This window comes from Gekko japonicus, unplaced genomic scaffold, assembly GCF_001447785.1.
Source record: "Gekko japonicus isolate JY-2015 unplaced genomic scaffold, Gekko_japonicus_V1.1 scaffold142, whole genome shotgun sequence".
NCBI classification, from domain to species: Eukaryota; Metazoa; Chordata; class Lepidosauria; order Squamata; family Gekkonidae; genus Gekko; species Gekko japonicus.
In genome coordinates, this window is record NW_015174848.1 from 1,759,855 (window position 1) to 1,780,050 (window position 20,196).

At 52.4% G+C, this 20,196-nt stretch overlaps 1 protein-coding gene across 3 annotated transcripts in view; it reads left to right on the forward strand.

Annotated features, from left to right (window-relative positions):
- The window catches only part of PIP5K1A (phosphatidylinositol-4-phosphate 5-kinase, type I, alpha), a 119,057-nt gene extending 99,939 nt beyond the window's left edge, over positions 1 to 19,118 (forward strand). For 2 of the 3 annotated variants that reach the window (XM_015424512.1, XM_015424514.1), the window contains 3 exons: positions 2,943 to 3,020; positions 13,283 to 13,367; positions 16,036 to 19,118. In XM_015424512.1, the coding sequence (XP_015279998.1) occupies positions 2,943 to 3,020; positions 13,283 to 13,367; positions 16,036 to 16,038 (166 nt within the window). In that variant the 3' untranslated portion in view covers positions 16,039 to 19,118. The remainder of the gene's footprint in view (positions 1 to 2,942; positions 3,021 to 13,282; positions 13,368 to 16,035) is intronic. The other variant, XM_015424513.1, reaches the window with a different exon arrangement.
- Positions 19,119 to 20,196: the final 1,078 nt, after the last annotated feature.

Consider the following 20,196-nt stretch of genomic DNA (forward strand, 5'->3'; position numbering starts at 1 on the left):
GTTCTTCTCAGGGGAAGGTCCCTCGGCCTTTCTGCCCTGTTGTTGGCCCTCCAGGGGAACTGATTGGCCACTGTGTGAGACAGGAGGCTGGACTAGATGGACCACTGGCCTGATCCAGCAGGACTCTTCTTAGGTTCTTATAGAAGAAGAGGATTGGATTTAAACCCCACCCTTCACTATCCAAAGGTGTCTCAGAGCGGCTTACAAACTCCTTTCCCTTCCCCTCCCCACAACAGACACCCTGTGAGGTAGGTGGGGCTGAGAGAGTTCTGACACAAACTGCTCTTTTTCAAGGACAGCTCTGACAGAGCTTGTGACTGACCCAAGGTCACATCAGCAGGTGCAAGTGGAAGAGTGGGGAATCAAACCCAGTTCTCCAAGATTAGAGTCCGCGCACTTAGCCACTACACCAAACTGGCTCTCACACCAAACTGGCTCTTGTTTGGCCTTGGCCTCTGTGCCCTCTTGTTGGCCGTCCAGAGGAACTGGCTGGCCACTGTGTGAGACAGGAGGCTGGATTGGATGGACCACTGGGCTGATCCAGCAGGGCTCTTCTGAGGTTCTTATGGCTCGTGTTGGAACTGGCCCAGACGCTAGCTGGAGGCTACAGTCTGTTGGGCAGAATTCTGAGCCAGAGGGGAGAGTTTGTGGGACCCAGCCAGGCAACATTTTATGCCCATGATGCAGGGGAGTTAACTCAGGGCCAGGATGCTTGGGTGGGGCAGGGGGGAAAGAGGCAAGTTGTTACGCCTTCCATTGTTACGGGCCGTCCTTACAGTTACAGCTGGCTCTTAAACTTGCTGGATCGCCATAGGTCAGGGGTCCCCAACCCTTTTAAAACCTGCCCGTGGGCACCACATTGGGGACCCCTGCGGTAGGCTCGCCTGAAAGCTGTAGGATCGCTGGTTTGAGTTCCTTCCTGGCATCTCTCGGCAGAGGAAGAAACAGCATGGTTCCTGCATGTGTCTGTTTTCAGCCCTAGTTAATGCCTTGAACCCGCATGGAGTCTTTTGCAAGAGCCTGATCTATGGGTTGTGCTTGGACGGGTTTCTTGCGTGCATGCGTCGGGCCCTGCGACTGACTGCCTCCACACGACATGCCGGCTCCCGTCCTCCTTGTGTGACCTTGGCTCATGATGCAGAAAGCATTCTCGCCTCAGCTTTCCAACGCTCCTTGTGGCAAACCTTTTTCCACGAGCCAGATTTAATGACACAAGTATGATCCTGACTAGTTGTTTTCACTACAGGATGCGTTGTTTTGGGATGGATCCCACAGATCTGTTAGGCTCATTGCAGCTCTGCTATTAGCAGAACAAGTTCACCGGGCAGTCCCCAGGAATCTTTCCTTCCCCCTCTAGTTTTTATCCATGCAGCTTAAAGAAGAAAAACATAAATCTGCAGGAGTATACCGCATACCATGCAGTTGTGGACAGGTTTACATCGGGACCACACAGCGTAGCATTCAGACAAGAATAAAAGAACATGAAAGACACTGCAGACTGGGCCAACCTGAAAAATCAGCAGTGGCTGAACATAGCCTAACTCAAACAGGACACCGTATTTTGTTCCAGGACACTGAAAGGCTGGACAACACATCCAATTACCATGTCAGATTACACAGGGAAGGCATTGCAGTTCATAAATATAAACACAATTTCAACAGGAAAGAAGAGAGTTTAAAAATAAATAGGGCATGGTTTCCTATCCTGAAAAACACAAAAGGCTCTACATCTGACAATAGCACTACAGATAAGATTAGAATTTCAACAGCCAATCCACATGCAGAAGAATCTCCTCAGGAAAGCTCCTCCATGAGCATGTTTCACAGCCTGGGGAACTCCTACAAGACAATCTCAGCCCTACCCCACCTTTCTGAGTAGATATAAATTACCTGCCTACCATTTTCCTTCTCACCTTGACACAGAGAGTACTCCCTCCTTCTGTGTTGTTATACCTCTGAGGATGCCAGTCACAGCTGCTGGCGAAACGTCAGATCCTACAATGCCAAGACCATGGCCGTACAGCCCGGAAAACCTACAACAGCTAATAAATCTTAAGTTGCTTCTACCACGTGCAAAAACCAAAAAGAAAAAGCAAGTTTTGAGTCAAGTGGCACTGCAGTTACCCACCTTAAATGAGCAAAAAACCCCCCCCCCCAATCTAAAAATATGCTCAAGGGCGTTGGAAAGCAGGCCTGTCGTGGTTATTGGTTTCCCCTTTCCCAGCAGAAACGTCATGAAAGTAAGCTTGATTGCGTGCCAATGCGTTACAAAAAGAGGGCAAGGACAGCGTAGGAGGCATGACGGCTCACCTCCCCCAAGTGAGCAACGGTGCTTCCTCCTGAAAGCCGCGGCCTGGCTCCCAAATTGTTATCAAAAATGTCTCTCTGGAGTCAGGAGCAGTGTTCCCTCTAAGCTGAGTGAGTGTGAGCCATCTCACAGTTCTTTAGCCTCCGGCGCACACGTTTTTATCTCCGCTCGGGGAAGGAGGGCTCCAGAGCAGATTAATTGATGCCGCAGCCAAATCGCCCGCTCACAACTTTAAGGCCAGTCGCTCACAAAGTAGGATTCTTGCTCACAAGGCTCCACAGCTTAGAGGGAGCATTGCTCCGGGTGTCAGGAGTTCAGCCTCCCATCAGAATCCCGAATGCCCGGCCACTTCCGCCATGGCGGTTTTTGCACCAAAGAGTCCAGCCGGCTAAATCGGAGATGCCAGCAGCATGGAACTCAAGCCCTGAATGCTAACTTATCTCGCCCTTTGGTGAATTTTTGGCTGTTGCGGAGTCAGAGGAGTAAATCCCACAATCCCTTGTTCGGAAGAGGCTTTCTTGGCCTACTGGTTCAGATCCATGAACCGTTCTTGCCCCCTTCTTGTACAACCTGCTGCGCTCTCTTCGTCTTTTTCCTTTCTTTTTCCTTTATAAAAAAACCCTTCTCTGCTTAGGTCGGTAGGCGTCGAAGTGCACAAATCGGGCGCCTCAAAGGATCCGGCTCCTCCAGTCGTTCTGGAGAGCTCCGCTAGGTGAGGGGACGGGGGCTTTTCAGACCGAGGCGGCAACTTCCCTTAGCGTCTCCTCTCTTGGCTTTTTGAACTCGAGAAGTGGCCTTCATGGTATATCTTTCATAAATCTTCTGAGAATGAATGTATGGGTTAACTGGAATACCTGGTGCTTGTTGTGGGCTGTGCTTGTCCAGAGAGAAGATTTTGCGCATTGCAAGCAAGACGTTTTTCTCCCTCTCTCCAAAACGAGAGCTTGAGTGCCTCCAGTGAAGCTGATGGGCAGTAGGTTCAGGACGGGGAAAAGGATATACCACTTTACACGGGGAGGGGATTAAAATGTGGAATTCGCTGTCAAAGGATGTCGTGATGGAAGATGAGGGCATCCAGTGAAGCTGATGGGCAGTAGGTTCAGGACGGGGAAAAGGATATACCACTTTACACGGGGAGGGGATTAAAATGTGGAATTCGCTGCTGCCAAAGGATGTCGTGATGGCCACAGGAACAGACAGCTTTAAAGGGGGCTTAAATGGATTTATGGAAGATGAGGGCATCCAGTGAAGCTGATGGGCAGTAGGTTCAGGACGGAAAAAAGGATATACTACTTTACACAGGGGGGGGTTAAAATGTGGAATTTGCTGCCAAAGGATGTCGTGATGGCCACAGGAACAGACAGCTTTAAAAGGGGCTTAAATAGATTTATGGAAGATGAGTCTATTAATGGCTACTGGCCATGGTGGCTGAGGGGAACCTCCATGTTCAGAGGCACTGATCCTCTGAATGAAGGCCTCGGTCTCTCTGCCCTATTGTTGGCCCTCCGGAGGAACTGGCTGGCCCCTGGGTGAGACGGGAGGCTGGACTGGATGGCCCCTCCCTGGTCTGATCCAGCAGGGCTCTTCTGATGTTCTCCTCAGGGGAAGGCCTCGGCCTCCCTGCCCTGTTGTTGGCCCTCCGGAGGAACTGGCTGGCCCCTGGGTGAGACGGGAGGCTGGACTGGATGGCCCCTCCCTGGTCTGATCCAGCAGGGCTCTTCTGATGTTCTCCTCAGGGGAAGGCCTCGGCCTCCCTGCCCTGTTGTTGGCCCTCCGGAGGAACTGGCTGGCCCCTGGGTGAGACGGGAGGCTGGACTGGATGGCCCCTCCCTGGTCTGATCCAGCAGGGCTCTTCTGATGTTCTCCTCAGGGGAAGGCCTCGGCCTCCCTGCCCTGTTGTTGGCCCTCCGGAGGAACTGGCTGGCCCCTGGGTGAGACGGGAGGCTGGACTGGATGGCCCCTCCCTGGTCTGATCCAGCAGGGCTCTTCTGATGTTCTCCTCAGGGGAAGGCCTCGGCCTCCCTGCCCTGTTGTTGGCCCTCCGGAGGAACTGGCTGGCCCCTGGGTGAGACGGGAGGCTGGACTGGATGGCCCCTCCCTGGTCTGATCCAGCAGGGCTCTTCTGATGTTCTCCTCAGGGGAAGGCCTCGGCCTCCCTGCCCTGTTGTTGGCCCTCCCCAAGTCCGAAGTCCCAGCTTTCTCCGCCTCCCTGTACCGTATTGCCATTTGTGATGACAAATTCTCTGGCACAGGAATGTTCAGCCGCTCAGGGCACTCAGACGCTCACAGTCCAACTCCTGTGAGGGATGAGGAAATTCCTCAGTTCGGGTGGGCTTTTCCCCGGGGGAGGGGACACCTGAAGGCTGGAGAAAGGTATCTGGATGCGGCTATGAGCCAAAGCAGTGCTGAAGCAGGAAGGTGTGGAGGGGGATGATTGAGAAGTTTTATTGGTGCTTTCAGAGAATGAGTTGCGTGTGCTCTAGTGCTCTGTCACACATTGAAAGAGGCCTTGGGCCTGGCGAAAGTGCTGGTGCAGAGTGCCGAGAAGTGGCTGGGGTGGGGGTGGGCACTAGGAAAATGGGCACAGTATTTCCGCAAATCTTTGACGTTAGGCAGGACCCCCCAAGTCAGTCCCCTCTTGCAAAGGTGGTTCTGCTTTTCTCTGAACTGCTTTCCCTTCTGGCTGTGTTGACAAGCTCAACAGTGCGATGAAAGCGTCTTGACAAAAAGTTTCATTTGTGTTCTTCTGTGTAGTGGTTAGGAGAGCCAGTCTGTTGTAGTGGTTAGGGAGGGGTGTGGACTCTGATCTGGGAGAGCCGGGTCTTGAGTCCCTACTCCTCCACATGCAGCTGCGGGTGTGACCTAGGGTCAGTCACAAGTTCTCTCAGAGCTGTTTTCTGAAGGGCAGTTCTCGAGAGAGCTCCCTCATCCCCACTTGGGTGGATTTTTCTGGGCCAAGAAGGGAAACACAAGATGCAGCATGTTTTCATCACACTCTGCCTGCCAGCTCTGCCTTTTTTCTGTTTCTCTCTTCCTGGGTGCATTATTCCCAAGCCACTTGGGATAGAGAGCGTGTGTGGAGGGGGGGGGGGTGATTGAGAGCCAGTCTGGTGTAGCGGTTAGGAGCACGGGCTCTAATCTGGGAGAACCGGGTTTGATTGCCCACTCTTCCACTTGCAACTCCTGGTTGACCTTGGGCAAGCCATAGTTCTGTCAGAGCTGTTCTCTCAGGAGCAGTTCTTGAGATAGCTCTCTCAGCCTTGCCTACCTCATAGGGTGTCTGTTGTGGGGAGGGGAAGGGAAAGGCAATTGTAAGCCACCGAGACTCCTTTGGGTAGTGAAGGGCGGGGTAGAAATCCAATCTCCTCCTCCTCTTCTTTTGGGCAGGAATCCCCAAATTGGTGCCCGTGGGCGCCATAGCGCCTGCAGACACCTTTATTGGAGCCCACCAAGGGTTTTTAGAACACGGGTGGGGCCAGATGGAGCTGCGGCCCAGCAGCGTTTCTGATTGGCCGTTGGAGATCCCAATTGGCCGTGCAGATGAAGATAACATGGTTTGAGTGGCAGTTGCCATCGCAGTGTTGGTTTTATTCTCCCCCACTCTTCTTCCCCTATGAATTTTTCTTTTAATCACCCCTCTTCTCTCCGGCACTTGGGCTTCCTCTGTGTGCTTGACAGCCATCTCCTCTGGCAGCTGCTTTCTGGCTGTGCCCATCGCCCCGCATCGGTGCCCACCGGCTAGAAGAGATCAGGGCCCCCCGCTCTGGGGGATGACTATGAGGGACAGCAGCACAGCAAAAGTGAACGGTGGAAGAGGCGGCCATGGAGGGAGCCACTCGGGCCCATAGCTATGGTGGGGCATTTCGGGGCTCTGCCCCCTCAAATGTGAGGGATGCCCCACAACAGCTCCTGCCCCCTCTCCATCCTCCATCCCCTCCCATAACATTAAAAGGGCCCTCCAGCTGATCGGCGGAGCACGTGGCCCGCCGGTCAGCCGGAGGGCCCCTTTAAATATTGCAGTCTCCCCTCTCCCTCCCCTCCTCCAAGATTTAATGGGCCCTCCAGCTGATCGGCGGGCCCTTTAAATCTTGCAGGAGGTGAGGGAGAGGGGCGGCCACCGACTGCACGCCTTCCTTGAACTCCAAACAGCAATTCACTGCTTGGAGTTCAGGCGCAGGCAGCCCCTGCTTGAAAAACACAATTTGAAGGGAGCCCTTGAAGTGGTGTTTTTCAAGCAGGGGCTGCCCACGCGTGCCTGAACTCCGCTTGGAGTCCAGAGAAGGCTTGCAGACACCTCCCTCCTCCCCGCTCCCCTGGCTGCCCCACAGAATTTCCCCATGCCCGAGCAACCCAACATTTCTGGCTACGGGGCTGCAGAACAGAGAGGACGTCTGAGAGCAGAGGACTCGTCCGGAGCGGGGGGTCTGGGCCCGGCCTGCCCTTGGTTGCCGCGCCCTGCCCGGCTTTGCCGAAGAGGCCCCTAATGCCCCTGTCGCTCTCTGCACAGGTCAGACGGAGAGCGAGTGTCAGGAACCGTCTCCACAGTGACCATACTCAGCTTCTACTCCGATAGGTGAGGTGAGACCTAGATAAGACAGAGGAGCGCCAGGAGCCCAGCCGGGTTTTTGCTCCGCTTCAGCCTCTCGCCCGTCGGGTCAGTTATCCTGCCACTGCCACAGGGCCCCCCCCCCTTCTGGGGCTGGTTTGGGGCCACCGGTGCGGAGCTCTGCTGTCCCTCTTTCCAAGCGGGGGCTGACGCCTTCCCAGCACCGAGCTGCAGGGGCTGCGCTCCAGCCCAGAACTGGGTGTCAGGACCGGATTTTGAGCGCACCGCATCAGTAGGGCTTGGGGCAGTTCCAAAGCAAGGCGTGCCGGAGGCTAAAACCCCTGTGGCTCATAAGAACATAAGAGAAGCCCATGTTGGATCAGGTCAATGGCCCATCCAGTCCAACACTCCGTGTCACACAGTGGCCAGAAATACCAGGTGCTGTCAGGAGGTCCAGCAGTGGGGCCAGGACTCCAGAAGCCCCTCCCACTGTTGTCCCCCCCAAAGCACCAAGAAGACAGAGCATCACCTGCCCTGGACTGGGAGTTCCTATCTATACCTTGTGGCTAATGGCCACTGTTGGACCTCTTCTCTTAACATAAGAACATAAGAGAGAAGCCAATGTTGGGTCAGGCCAATGGCCCACCCAGTCCAACACTCTGTGTCACACAGGGGCCAGAAATGCCAGGGGCCCTCAGGAGGTCCAGCAGTGGGGCCAGGACTCCAGAAGCCCCTCCCACTGTTGCCCCCCCCCCCCAAAGCACCAAGAAGACAGAGCATCACCTGCCCTGGACTGGGAGTTCCTATCTATACCTTGTGGCTAATAGCCCCTGATGTGGCTAATAGTCTTCTCTTAGCAAGGTCCCAGGTTCAACCCTTGGCATCTCCAGTTAGAACATAAGAGTGTTTTATTGTATTTTACTCTGCCGTTGTTATATGTAAGCTGCCCTGAGCCGTTGGGAGGGCGGGGTATAAATCAAATAAATAAATTAATTAACATAAGCGAGAGGCCAGTGTTGGATCAGGCCGATGGCCCATCCAGTCCAACGCTCTGTGTCACACAGTGGCCAAAAATACCAGGAGCCGTCAGGAGGTCCAGCAGTGGGGCCAGGACAGTTGGAGCCCTCCCACTCTTGCCTCCACCCCAAAAGCACCAAGAATACAAAGCATCCCTTGCCCCAAACTGAGAGTTCCTATCTATCCCTTGTGGCTAATAGCCCCTGATGGACCTCTGCTCCATATGCTTATCGAATTCTCTCTTAAGAACATAAGAGAAGCTAATGTTGGATCAGGCCAATGGCCCACCCAGTCCACTGCAAGGTCACCTAGCAAGTTTCCATGGCGGAGCGGCGTTTCTGTGTAGCGGTTGCTGTTCCCCTAACCACAGTTCCTTATTCTTATTTATTTAAAACTTTTTTTATGGTAAGGCATCTTGTGTCTGTGCCCCCCATCCCTATGTGCCATCTCCTTCCATTTGCTGCCAGAGTTCCTCTGGAGTCATGCGTTTCAGCGGCAAACTTTGAGCACAATACAGGAATATTTAGAATCCTGGGTTGCCTTCCTGCGCGCAACCCAGGCTAGCGATAACCTGCTCCGAGCTTTTCACCAGCGAATGCGTCTCTCAATCTCTACCCAGGTCAGAGGGAGAAGAAGGTCACAGTTCAGACAGCTTATCCGAGGAGGTAGCTAGTTCAGCATGTTTGCAAGTAGGTGCAACCAAAACTGGGCAGAGGCGGCGGCGAGCAGGTGCTGTGGAGTCCCTGTCCCCCTGCAGCCAAAAGTCCAAAACATGTGTTTTCCCGCGAGTAGCGGGGGCAGGGGGTGGAAATGCTGAGAAGGTTCTAGTCCAATTACAGCCCACGAATTTGCTTCTTCTTCTTCTTCTTCTTTGTTTCTTTATTTTACATCATGCAGTGCTGCTGCTTCCAATAACTGTCGTGCTACTACAAATTTCCCGGATAAACAGTCTGTTTCCCTCAATCCTTCGTCAGGTCGCTTTACGCTTGGAGCCCATGCTCTGCGTCTCCTGCTCGGAATTAATCTTGTATTTTCTCGGCATCTGCTGGCTCTCATGCCAGAGAAACTACGAGATTAATCCTGAGTAAGAGATGCAGAGCAGGGGCTCCAAGCATAAAGTGACCTGACGAAGCATTGAGGGAAACAGACTGTTTATCCGGGAAATTTGTAGTTGCACGGCAGTTGTTGGAAGCAGCAGCAGCAGCAGCACTGCATGACGTAAAATAAAGAAACAAAAAGAAGAAGAAGCAAATTCGTGGGCTGTAATTGGACTTGAATCATTTTTGCACAGTGAACGTTGGTGGGGTGCAACCTTGGTTAAGTCACTGTGGTCCCTTTGCGGCTGGGACTCAAGAGAGCGGCTACCAGCGTTCAGCACAACTTTGCTGGAGTGGTGAAGTTTTGGCTGAGACCTTTCAGGAGCTCACGTGGGGTAGACCAAAAGCTCACGGGTTAGGTGGGAGGCTAGGCTCTTTCTCTTCTATAGCTGGAGAAACTGGTTTTGAATGGAGGACCAATGGGTCGAGGGCCCTCCCCCGCCATCTCAGATGGTCTGGCCCAGGGACAGGCTCGCCGGCTTAGTGAGAACCAGGCCAGGGAGCCGCTGTCCAAAATCCTCCATTGTTTCTGAATGGTAGAGAGGGGGACCATGGCTCAGAGGCGGAGCACCTGCTTTGCAAGTGGAAGGTCCTAGGTTCAACCCTGGGTATCTCCAGTTAGAACATAAGAGCGTAAGAGAAGCCGTGTTGGATTAGGCCAGTGGCCCCTCCAGTCCAACACTCTGTGTCTCACAGAGGCCCAAACCCAGGTGCCATCAGGTGGTCCACCAGCAGGGCCAAAACTCCAGAAGCCCCTCCCACTGTTGCCCCCCCCCCAAGCACCAAGAATACAGAGCATCACTTGCCCCAGACAGAGTGCTCCATCTATGCCTACTGGCTAATAGCCACTCATGGACCTCTGCTCTTAACGAACATAAGAGAAGCCATGTTGGATTAGACCATTGGTCCATCCAGTCCAACACTCTGTGTCTGAACAGAGGCCCAAACCCAGGTGCCATCAGGAGGTCCACCAGCGGGGCCAGAACTCCAGAAGCCCCCCCAAGCACCAAGAAGACAGAGCATCACTTGCCCCAGACAGAGTGTTCCCTCTATACCTTGTGGCTAATAAGCCACTACTGGACCTCTGCTCCATATGTTTATCCAGTCCCTTCTTGAAACTGTCTATATTGTAGCAGCCACCAGGCAGTAGAGGATGTAAAAGACATCTAACCTGAGCTCCTGGACAGCCGCTGCCAGTCTGAGTAGACACTACTGACCTTGATGGACCGAGGGTCTCATCCAGTATAAGACCGCTTCAGATGCGCCCATAAAATTGGGGAGGGGCCATGGCTCAGTGGCAGAGCCTCTGTTTGGCATGCAGAAGGTCCCAGGTTGTCCCCGGCCTCTCCTGTTAAAAGGACCAGGTAGGAGGTGATGGGAAAGACCTCCACTTGAGACCCTGGAGAGCTATAAAGAGGGTCCGTGGCTCAGTGGCAGAGCCTCTGTTTGGCATGCAGAAGGTCCCAGGTTGTCCCCGGCCTCTCCAGTTAGAAAGGACCAGGCAGGAGGTGATGGGGAAGACCGCCGCCTGAGACCCTGGAGGGCTGTAAAGAGGGGCTGTGGCTCAGTGACAGCCTCTGCTTCGCATACGGAAGGTCCCAGGTTCAGCCCCCGGCATCTCCAGTTAAAAAAAGACCAGGCAGGAGGTGATGGGAAAGACCTCTGCCTGAGACCCTGGAGAGCTGTAAAGAGGGGCTGTGGCTCAGTGGTAGAGCCTCTGCTTGGCATGCAGGAGGTCCCAGGTTCAGTCCCCGGCATCTCCAGTTAGAAGGCCCAGGCAGGAGGTGATGGGAAAGACCTCTGCCTGAGACCCTGGAGAGCTGTAAAGAGGGGCTGTGGCTCAGTGGTAGAGCCTCTGCTTGGCATGCAGGAGGTCCCAGGTTCAGTCCCCGGCATCTCCAGTTAGAAGGCCCAGGCAGGAGGTGATGGGAAAGACCTCTGCCTGAGACCCTGGAGAGCTGTAAAGAGGGGCTGTGGCTCAGTGGTAGAGCCTCTGCTTGGCATGCAGGAGGTCCCAGGTTCAGTCCCCGGCATCTCCAGTTAGAAGGCCCAGGCAGGAGGTGATGGGAAAGACCTCTGCCTGAGACCCTGGAGAGCTGTAAAGAGGGGCTGTGGCTCAGTGGTAGAGCCTCTGCTTGGCATGCAGGAGGTCCCAGGTTCAGTCCCCGGCATCTCCAGTTAGAAGGCCCAGGCAGGAGGTGATGGGAAAGACCTCCTGAGACCCTGGAGAGCAGTGCTAGTCAGAATAGATAGTACTGACCTGGATGAACTGGTGCTCTGATGCCGTATAAGGCAGCCTCATGTGATTTTGTTGTTCTATTTCTTTATTCATCCCCTGCTTTTCACCCCACTGGGGAACCCAAAGCAGCTTACAACACTGTTCTATTCCCCTCCATTTTATCCTCCCAGCAATCCTCTAAAGCAGGTTTAGGCTGAGAGTCCGCGTGCAAGGCTGTCCTAGGGCTACCTAGTGATTTCCCCCTGTCAGATTCAAACCTGCATCTCGTAGGTCCCTTCCCAGCACTCTAACCGCTGCCCTGTGCTGTCTCTCTAGGAATTCTGGGTCTAAAATGAGAGGGAGCAAAAAGGGGCAGCGAGTATTTAAGGCTCTGGGTCTCCGCTCACTTTGGAGGCTCCAGGTTGGAGGCAAGCGCTTGGCACGCAAGGAGCCGGTGTGCAACTAGGATCCCTCCAGGGTGGGCAGAAGCCCCTCTTCCCCGCTCTCAGCGGCCCCGGAGCAAAGAGTTTTTTGGGGGGAGGGTCATCCCGCTAGCAGAAGCCACAGCCATTTGATGCTCCAGACAAATCGCGAAACAGCTCAAGGGATGGAGGCAAACCTCCAGTTGTGCTGAAGTCTGCTGTCCAGCATCAGTCTGGGGGAAAGCTAAGAAGCTCTGTACAAAAGGCTTCCCTTTGGCTTTGCACTGTCATGGGGATAACCCAAGCACCGCTTGGGAAGGACTGCCAGCCGTCCAGTTCTTAAGGGGCCCAGGGATTCGACAAGGCGATCAGTCCGTGGTGAGCAGATTTTGTCTGCCAGGGAGGCCCGGCCAAAGTCCCAAGTCTGCATCTCCTTGTTGGTGTCTCTTGCAACACCAAGAACAACGTGGCCGAATCTGGCTCTCTGCTCAAACAACAGGCCTCAGCAGCCCACCAGGGTGTGTCTCCCCCCTCCCGGTACAAATTCCAGAGCGTAGCATGCCGTGAGGCCTAGGACTTAGAGAAGTTGCTTGTGCAAGCTAGCCAAGCTACGTCTTTCCGGGGCAGCTGGAAGAGGAACATCTTAAGCCGCTGTAGCCACTTAGTGGCTTTGTTTTGTTGGATCACCAGAGCATTTTCAGAGTGCCTGCAATAACTGGGTGCTGCACATGAATCAGAGGAGGCGGCTTAACAGGCTGCATGAGTAAACGGAGGGAAGAAGGCAATCTCTTGAGCCGTGACGGAAGCATGACTTTTAAGAGGCATTTAGATGCTCTTGGGAGTGTGATTTCAAGTTATATGTGTGTGTTTCTTTAAATGGTTGTAAGTGTCAGAAGAACAAGGGGGTGAAAGAGGGAGATGAGTGAGTGAGGTGATTGGTGGGTGACTGAGGGTGTGTGTGGGGAGCTAGGAGGTGTTTGTGTGGAGAGAGAGAAGGCAGGATCCGAAGTTTGAGGTCAGAAGTCAGCAGTCAGTAGCTGTCAGTTGTAGTCAATCTACACAGTCTGAGTAGCAGTCTTCTAACTAGGATCATATAGAAGTGCTGTGAAAGGCATTAAGATTCTAAGGGAGGAAGAAAATATATTTGAGGGGGCAATATAGACAAAATCTAATATAGTCAGAGTATTTTGGGAATGTGAGGGGAAAAGCTGACAGATCTGAGTAAAAGGGAAAGATTCTGCTAAGCAACTTAATAAAACATCTTACAACCAATGTGCTTCTTTTGCCAGTGGAGTTGTATCTTGTTTATTGTTAACCCAGAGTCTCATCCTCAGAACTACATAGTCCAACGAAGGAGCCTTAGAGCTCGGGCACAATACTGTGGGAAAGGTGAATTAAAGACTGGAATTAAATTCCTGGTGGCAGCGACAGATACTGTTGAGTGAGAGAAAGAAACAACGAGAAATTTAAAACTGCATCACACCTAACCACACAAAATAAGAGAGACGGTACTGTCACGTGGTGGCAGCGGTGGGATATAAAACATTCTGAGGAAGGGGAAAGACTCAAGTCCTCTGTAAGCTGCTGAAAGGGTAGCTTGTGGTGCACTCCGTGTTGTATGGAAAGCCGCTCAGTTTTGCTTCTCCTCTTTCCCAACCCCCCTGCCCCCTGCAGTGCTTCCCTCGGACCCTCCATGCCAGACCAGCCCTCAGGGCTGACGGAGCAGTTTGAAGATTTACCCGAGACGGAGATCAGCTTTGTAAGTCCTCTTGAGGGTCTTGGGGAGGGAGGTGGGATTATTATTGGCGGGGCCCCTGAAGCCTAGGCTCCAAGGTGGGACACAAAGTTAGCTGTAGACTGGGCCTGGGAACGGCCTGAGTCATTCCAACCCATTGAAACCTCATGGTTGGACTACTGCCATGTGCTGTACGTGGGGCTGCCCTTCAAGAGAACCCGGAAACCACAACTGGTCCAGAATGTGACAGCAGTGGCTCAGTGATTAAGATGCTGAACTCCAGACCAGAAGGCTGGTAGTTCAGCAGTTCGAGACCCGAGTGCCTCGTGACGGAGTGGGCTCCCGTCTCTGGCGCCAGCTCCTGCCAACCTAGCAGTTCGAAAGCAAGAAATTGCAAGTAGATAAATAGGTACCGCTTCGGTGGGAAGATCACAGCGTTCCATGCGCCTTGGCATCTAGTCATGCCGGCCACAAGACCATGGAAACGTCTTCGGGCAGCGCTGGCTCTTCGGCTTAGAAACGGAGATGAGCACCGCACCCCTAGAGTCGTATTCGACTGGCTTTCGAGGAAGGGAAACCTTTAGCCACCAGGAACATCTGTTGCCTGCTTTGAAACAGTGACATTGGCTGCCAGTCTGTTTCTGAGTTCAATTCAAGCTGCTGGTTATGATCGTCCAAGCCTTTCATGACCTGGGAACCACACATTTCAAGGAATGTCCCCTTCCCCATGTCTCTGTGGCCAGGTAGCCTTCTGTTGACTATCTCACCATTTAGGCTGGCCTGTCTGCCATCACCTAGAGCCCAGGGCCTTTTCCATCGTGGTTCTCGCTCTGTGGAAGGGGGGGGCTCCCTGAACAGGTGAGGGGGCCTCTTCCGTGTAGATCTTCGGGAGGTGCTGCAAAGCCTGCCTGTCTGCCAGTGGGGGTTCAGGGGGGGGGGGTCTCAATTTGGCAAGCGTCTTTTAAGAGGGGGAAGCGGGGAGAGATTTGGGGTCGGCTGTTTTATTTTTGATTTTCGCAGAATATGTTAACCTGTTATCGTAAGCCACTCTGAACCACAAGGAAAGGTGGGATATAAATGCTGTAATTAATAAATGAATATAAATAACAGCAATGATGAGAAATAAAGATAGCTGGGAAGAGAAGACAGGAAGCCGGGGGGGGGGGGGGCATCACAGGATGTTCGGGAGGGGCAAGAGATGTTCCGCCAAGGGTACGGTTGAGGACAGCAGCAGTGCTCCCTCTAAGCTGAGTTAGTGTGAGCCAGCTCACAGCTTTTTAGCCTCTGGCTCACACATTTTTGTCTTCGCTCAGGAAGGAGGGCTCCAGAGCAAACTAATTCACGCAGTAGCCAAATTGCTCACTCACACAGTTTTAATGCCAGTAGCTCACAAAGTAGAATCCTTGCTCACAAGACTCCCCAGCTTAGAGGGAGCATCGGACAGCAGTGGTTTTTAACAGCAACAGTTTCTTAACAGTTTAATAATTCTTAAGGGCCATTTGACGCACAGTTCTGCTTCCATCCCTCTTCCCCCCATTGCTAATGTACATTGGTGTCAGACTCCCATCGCATCAACGAAGAACACACTTGTAGAAAAGAGGTTTCTTTATTTGAAGCAATAGGTGCATAACAGGATCACTGTTCAGAATGAGGCATAAGCATGGATCCCAAGAGATTATAGTTAATTCAAAAAGCTGAGGCCCAATTGCGGGTCTTCCCGTGCGCGCCCTTGAGCCTGGTCAGCAATGCTCCTACTTAATCATAACCTACCGCTTCTCATGGATAACGCCATGAGATCACGCAAGCTACTACCCGCCGGCAACCACCTGTGGCCTTGAGAGATACGGACGTTCCTGCAACTAGGCAATTAAGCGTATAAACAGGCATACATGGGAAAGTGAATGCAAACAAGCGCATACCCAAACAATAAGGATACAGACGAATACGCACAGAGCATAGTGAAACATAAGAGCATACACAGAGTACAGGGAAACATATTGGCAGCTTGCTGACAATTGGGGGGGGGAGAATTGTATGATGGCGCCATGCAGTTATTGGGTTTTAGATTTGTATTTTAAATTATTTAATAGATTTTATGTGTTTTATGTGACTTTGATGTGAACCGCCCTGCGCCCACTCACGGGGAGGGTGGTAGACAAACCTAATATAATAAATAAATAGAAGAAGAAGAGATTGGATTTATACCCCGCCCTTCACTTGGAGTCTCAGAGCAGCTTACAAACTCCTTTCCCTTCCCCTCCCCACAACAGACACCCTGTGAGGTAGGTGGGGCTGAGAGAGCTCTGAGAGAACTGCCCTTGAGAGAACAGCTCTGAGAGAACTGTGGCTTGCCCAAGGTCACCCAGCAGCTGCAAGTGGAGGAGTGGGGAATCAGACCCGGCTCTCCCGGATTAGAGTCTACACACTTAACTATGACACCAAACTGGCAAGTTGGCCAGGTGGGATCTCTGTGTGGAGCAAGTTCCAAAGGTGATGGGCCACCACGGAGAAGGCCCCGTCTCTTTTAGCCCTTTGCTTCCTCTGAAGGTTGGAGGGGCACAGAGAATGGTCTCTCTTAAGGGTCTTAATTAAGGGGCTCACCAAGTGCCGGTTCCTCTTTCCCATGCTATGGTGTGGATACTGTCTCTGGCCCGCAAGATTCCTGATTCCTGTACTCTTTTCTCTTTTTCAGTGAAACGCGGGGTTTTTTTTGATGTAAGCAGAAGACTCCTTCCCGGTCTGTGAAGTCTGAGAAACCTCCGGCCCTCCCAGGCAGCTGATATCTAGAACTTTTTTTGACCTGAACCGCCGAATCGCACGGAAGGTCAAAGGCTGGGGGCGCACCCAGCGGTGTAGTGTTAGCGACAACGTACCGTTCTCCGGAGCACGTTCGCTCTCAAAAGGCTGCAGATTTCCTCCGGTTGTCGGCATAGAGGCAATCCCTCTCCCCCCCGGTCCTCTGCGGGGTTTCGCGGGTCACCTCTCAAGAAAGGGACGGGTGCCCTTGCGTGTGGACCAGGCCCCTCCGAGGGCAGAGTCGGTTCCCCAGCCGAGAATCCCCGTCTGTGCCCCGGTTCCTCCAAAAGGGGGGAGGAGAGCCCCACTCGGAACAGGTCAACGTCGTCATCACACTTTTTATTTCAAACTTTCTAAAACCGTATTTAAACTTTCCCCCACCCCCTTAATTGCCATATCAGGTTGTTGGGTTGTTGTTGTTCTTATGTGGTTTTTAGGCCCGGAAATACCCCACCACCACCACCACCCCGCCCAAAGTTAACGCACCAAAAACGTCTCATGTCCGAGAGAGATGTTCCCCCCCCCCCTTTTTCTGATTGCATATCCGGGGTCTCACGAGAGATCAAGGGAGCAAAACATTAGCCCGCGTGCTAAACTTGGTGGCGCAGGAGGCTTCTCCCCCGGCCCAGTAGAGACACATAGTGGTGAGGAAGAGGAGGGCGAGCCTGTTTCTTCTCTGTCCCTTGCCTTGGTGCTCTTTCTCTACTTGGGGGGCAGGGGGAGAGAGGGTAGCACGGTGGGCGAGAGAGGGGTGCCGCGCGGGGCTCTGGTTGTTCAGCTACACCGTATTAAGCGTCTCCACCGAGAAGCGAGGACAGGTCAGATGCGTTGGGTTTTTTTAAGCCTTTAGTATTTTGCTAATGGACCAAACTTATCCCCCTTTCCTTTGGGAGGGGAGATGCTCCTCCCGGTCTCAGTATTAAGCCTCCCTAGGGTCCCCAGTCCCCTTTTTTAGAAAAGAGAAAAATCTGACAGCAGTGTGCTTGGATCCTGATTCTGGAGCCGTTCCGCCTCGGGCTCTATAAAAAAGGCCAATTTCCCTCTTCTTTTTAAGCTGCCATTTTTTCCCCTCCCCCCCCCCCTCAGTTTCCAGGATTTTATTATTTATTTTTTTTAATGTTCCGTGCCAGAGGAGACGGAAGGAAGCCTAAAACTGTCAAGACATGCATGGCTGTAGTTTCGTACCTGGGGAGTCCTGCCCCTGCCCCGCGTCAGCCAGTTGGGATGAGCCTTATGCCGGGTTGGTTTTCTTTTTATTAGCTCGCATTTTCTTAAAGAGCAACATGAACAGATCAAGCAAAATCTTATAGCCCTTACCCCCCAAAAAAAGAATCTATATTTATCTCTATGTGTACCTTTTATACAAAATATACGGCAGGGGATATTTCTTTCTTTCCCCCCTTCCTTCGAAACAAAGAGTTTTGTATTTTTCTGTCAAACCGTTGCAATAAGACATGTAGAGGTTCTAGCAAGACAGGTTCCTCCTTATTAAAACTGGTTGCACAACTGACGCTCTCCCAGTAGGAGCTAACCGTGAAGAGCCTTTTCAGAATCCTGTGCGGTGGCTGTCATTTCCTGCCTCTCACAAGGGTTCGGGAATATTGGGGACCACCTCACAGGCTTCTACAGACCCCCCCTTCCCTTTTCAGAGTCAACCACGGGATGGTCTACGCTGAGCATAATGCTGGCGACGAGGGTTCAGAGATAGCCAGGAAGCAAATTGCCTGCGGTTAACACGGATCTAGGGACAGAGAAGACACTGTGGGTTGGATTCTGTGGGTCGGATTCTGTGGGTCACTCCTCCCCAAGGGTGATGCTGACCCCGAGGGGGAGAGCCCTCCCCGATCTCGAATCTGCGGAAAGGTCCTTGCATCAGGGAAACAAGCCCCCTTCAGTGGAACGGATGTACAGTATCTGGTCCTATATATCAGCTAATGCTGAAATGGCTTCGGCCCATGATGAATGCCGAAGCGCTTCCCCTGTCTTCGACCTGTCAGAAAGATTCGGATATGTCCACCCACCCCCCTCTCGGGAGTGAATTTTATTCTCCTGTCCTTCTAACATCCGTGAAGAACTCCAGTGTAAAAGCCAGCTCCGTGCAATGAAAATTCTTTTTTTTAAGAAATGTTTTTAGGGAATTCTCGCAAGTTTTTAAAAACACACAGCTTCCCTCTCCTTTCCCCTCCCCTCCCGTTTGCAGAGTTATATTTAACTGTCTATATTAGACACTCTCTGGTTTTTCTTTTTTCCTGAAAATGTTTCGGCAGTGCTTCGTTTTACGCTACGAGGAGGAAACAGGAACAATATGTCGGGGTGGGGTTTTTTCCCCTTCTTCTTCCCACAATGCTACTATTTATGAAGTTGTATTTAAGTACCATCCTCCCCCTTCCTGCGAAATTTAGCTGTTTTAAATGGGGCGGGGTGGGAGGGAGATGACGTTTCCTTTAGCGCTTCATCATATAGACTTTGCTTTGGACGGTTTTTGAGAGAACAGCGGATGGGTGGTTTTGACCGACTTTGGTTGTACAACAAAAAGCCAAGCGTTGAATCGCTTTGGACGTCCCGAGTCTCCTCGCAAAGGAACGATGGTGGATTTACGGCTAGGCTTGGCCCCTCTCGGGACTTCTCCGTGTCTCCCTTCCGGCTGCTCAGCGGAGAAGAGGAAGGCCAGGAGGTGCCGGCTCCGATGCCCCCCCCCTCGGGCACCTCACCGCTCAGTCCAGTCCCCCCACGCCAGGATCCATCGCTTGCTTTGCGTCGCGGAGAAGAGATCCTGGGCTCCGAGCTTATCCATCCCAAAAGTGCCGTCTTGTGGATTTTCGTCACTTGAAACCCTCGTGACTCTTTTTATTTTGGTTTTGGGGCATCTTACCGCCTGTTGAAATGGATGTTCGGGAGGGGCAATAAAAACCAGAGGTCTGTTTTATCAGTCGTGTCCCTCCCCTGTGAGGGATGGGACACAACTTGCAGTATGCGACTCAGCTCAAATAAAGTTGTCTTCATTTCTTTTTCCTCGGCGTCGTCAGTGTTTTAACTTGGAGGTGGCTGTAGCTGGTACTTTCATAAGGACATAGGGACATAAGAGAAGCCAATGTTTGATCAGGCCAATGGCCCATCCACTTTAACACTCTGGGTCACACAGTGGCCAAAAATACCAGGTGCCCTCAGGAGGTCCAGCAGTGGGGCCAGATGAGGTCATCTTTGACAGGACCTGCCTCACAGACTGATGAGGTCAGCTTTGACAGGACCTGCCTCACAGACTGATGAGGTCAGCTTTGACAGGACCTGCCTCACAGACATAACATATAAGAACATAAGAGACCTGCCTCACAGACTGATGAGGTCAGCTTTGACAGATGACAGGACCTGCCTCACAGACATAACATATAAGAACATAAGAGACGCCAATGTTGGATCAGGCCAAAGGCCCATCCAGTCCAACACTCTGTGTCACACAGTGGCCAGAAATACCAGTGCCATCAGGAGGTCCAGCAGTGGGGCCAGGACATTAGAAGCCCTCCCACTGTTGACCCCCCCCCCCAAGCACCAAGAAGACAGAGCATCACTTGCCCCAGAGCCCCTATCTATACCTTGTGGCTAATAGCCACTGATGGACCTCTGCTCCATATGCTTATCTAATTCCCTTTTGAAGCCGTCCATGCTTGTAGCACCCACCACTTCCTGTGGCAGTGAATTCCATGTGTTAATCACTCTTTGGGTGAAGAAGTACTTCCTTTTATCCGTTCTAACCCGACCGCTCTGCAGTTTCATGGAGTGCCCACGAGTTCTTGTATTGTGAGAAAGGGAGAAAAGTACCTCTTTCTTTACCTGCTCTTTCCCATGCATAATCTTATAAACCTCGATCATGTCACCCCTCAGTCGTCTTTTCTCCAAGCTAAAGAGCCCTAAGCGCTTTAACCTTTCCTCATAGGGAAAGTGTTCCAACCCTTTTATCATTCGAGTTGCCCTTTTCTGCACTTTTTCCAAAGCTATAATATCCTTTTTAAGGTGTGGTGACCAGAACTGCACACAGTATTCCAAATGAGGTCTCACCATT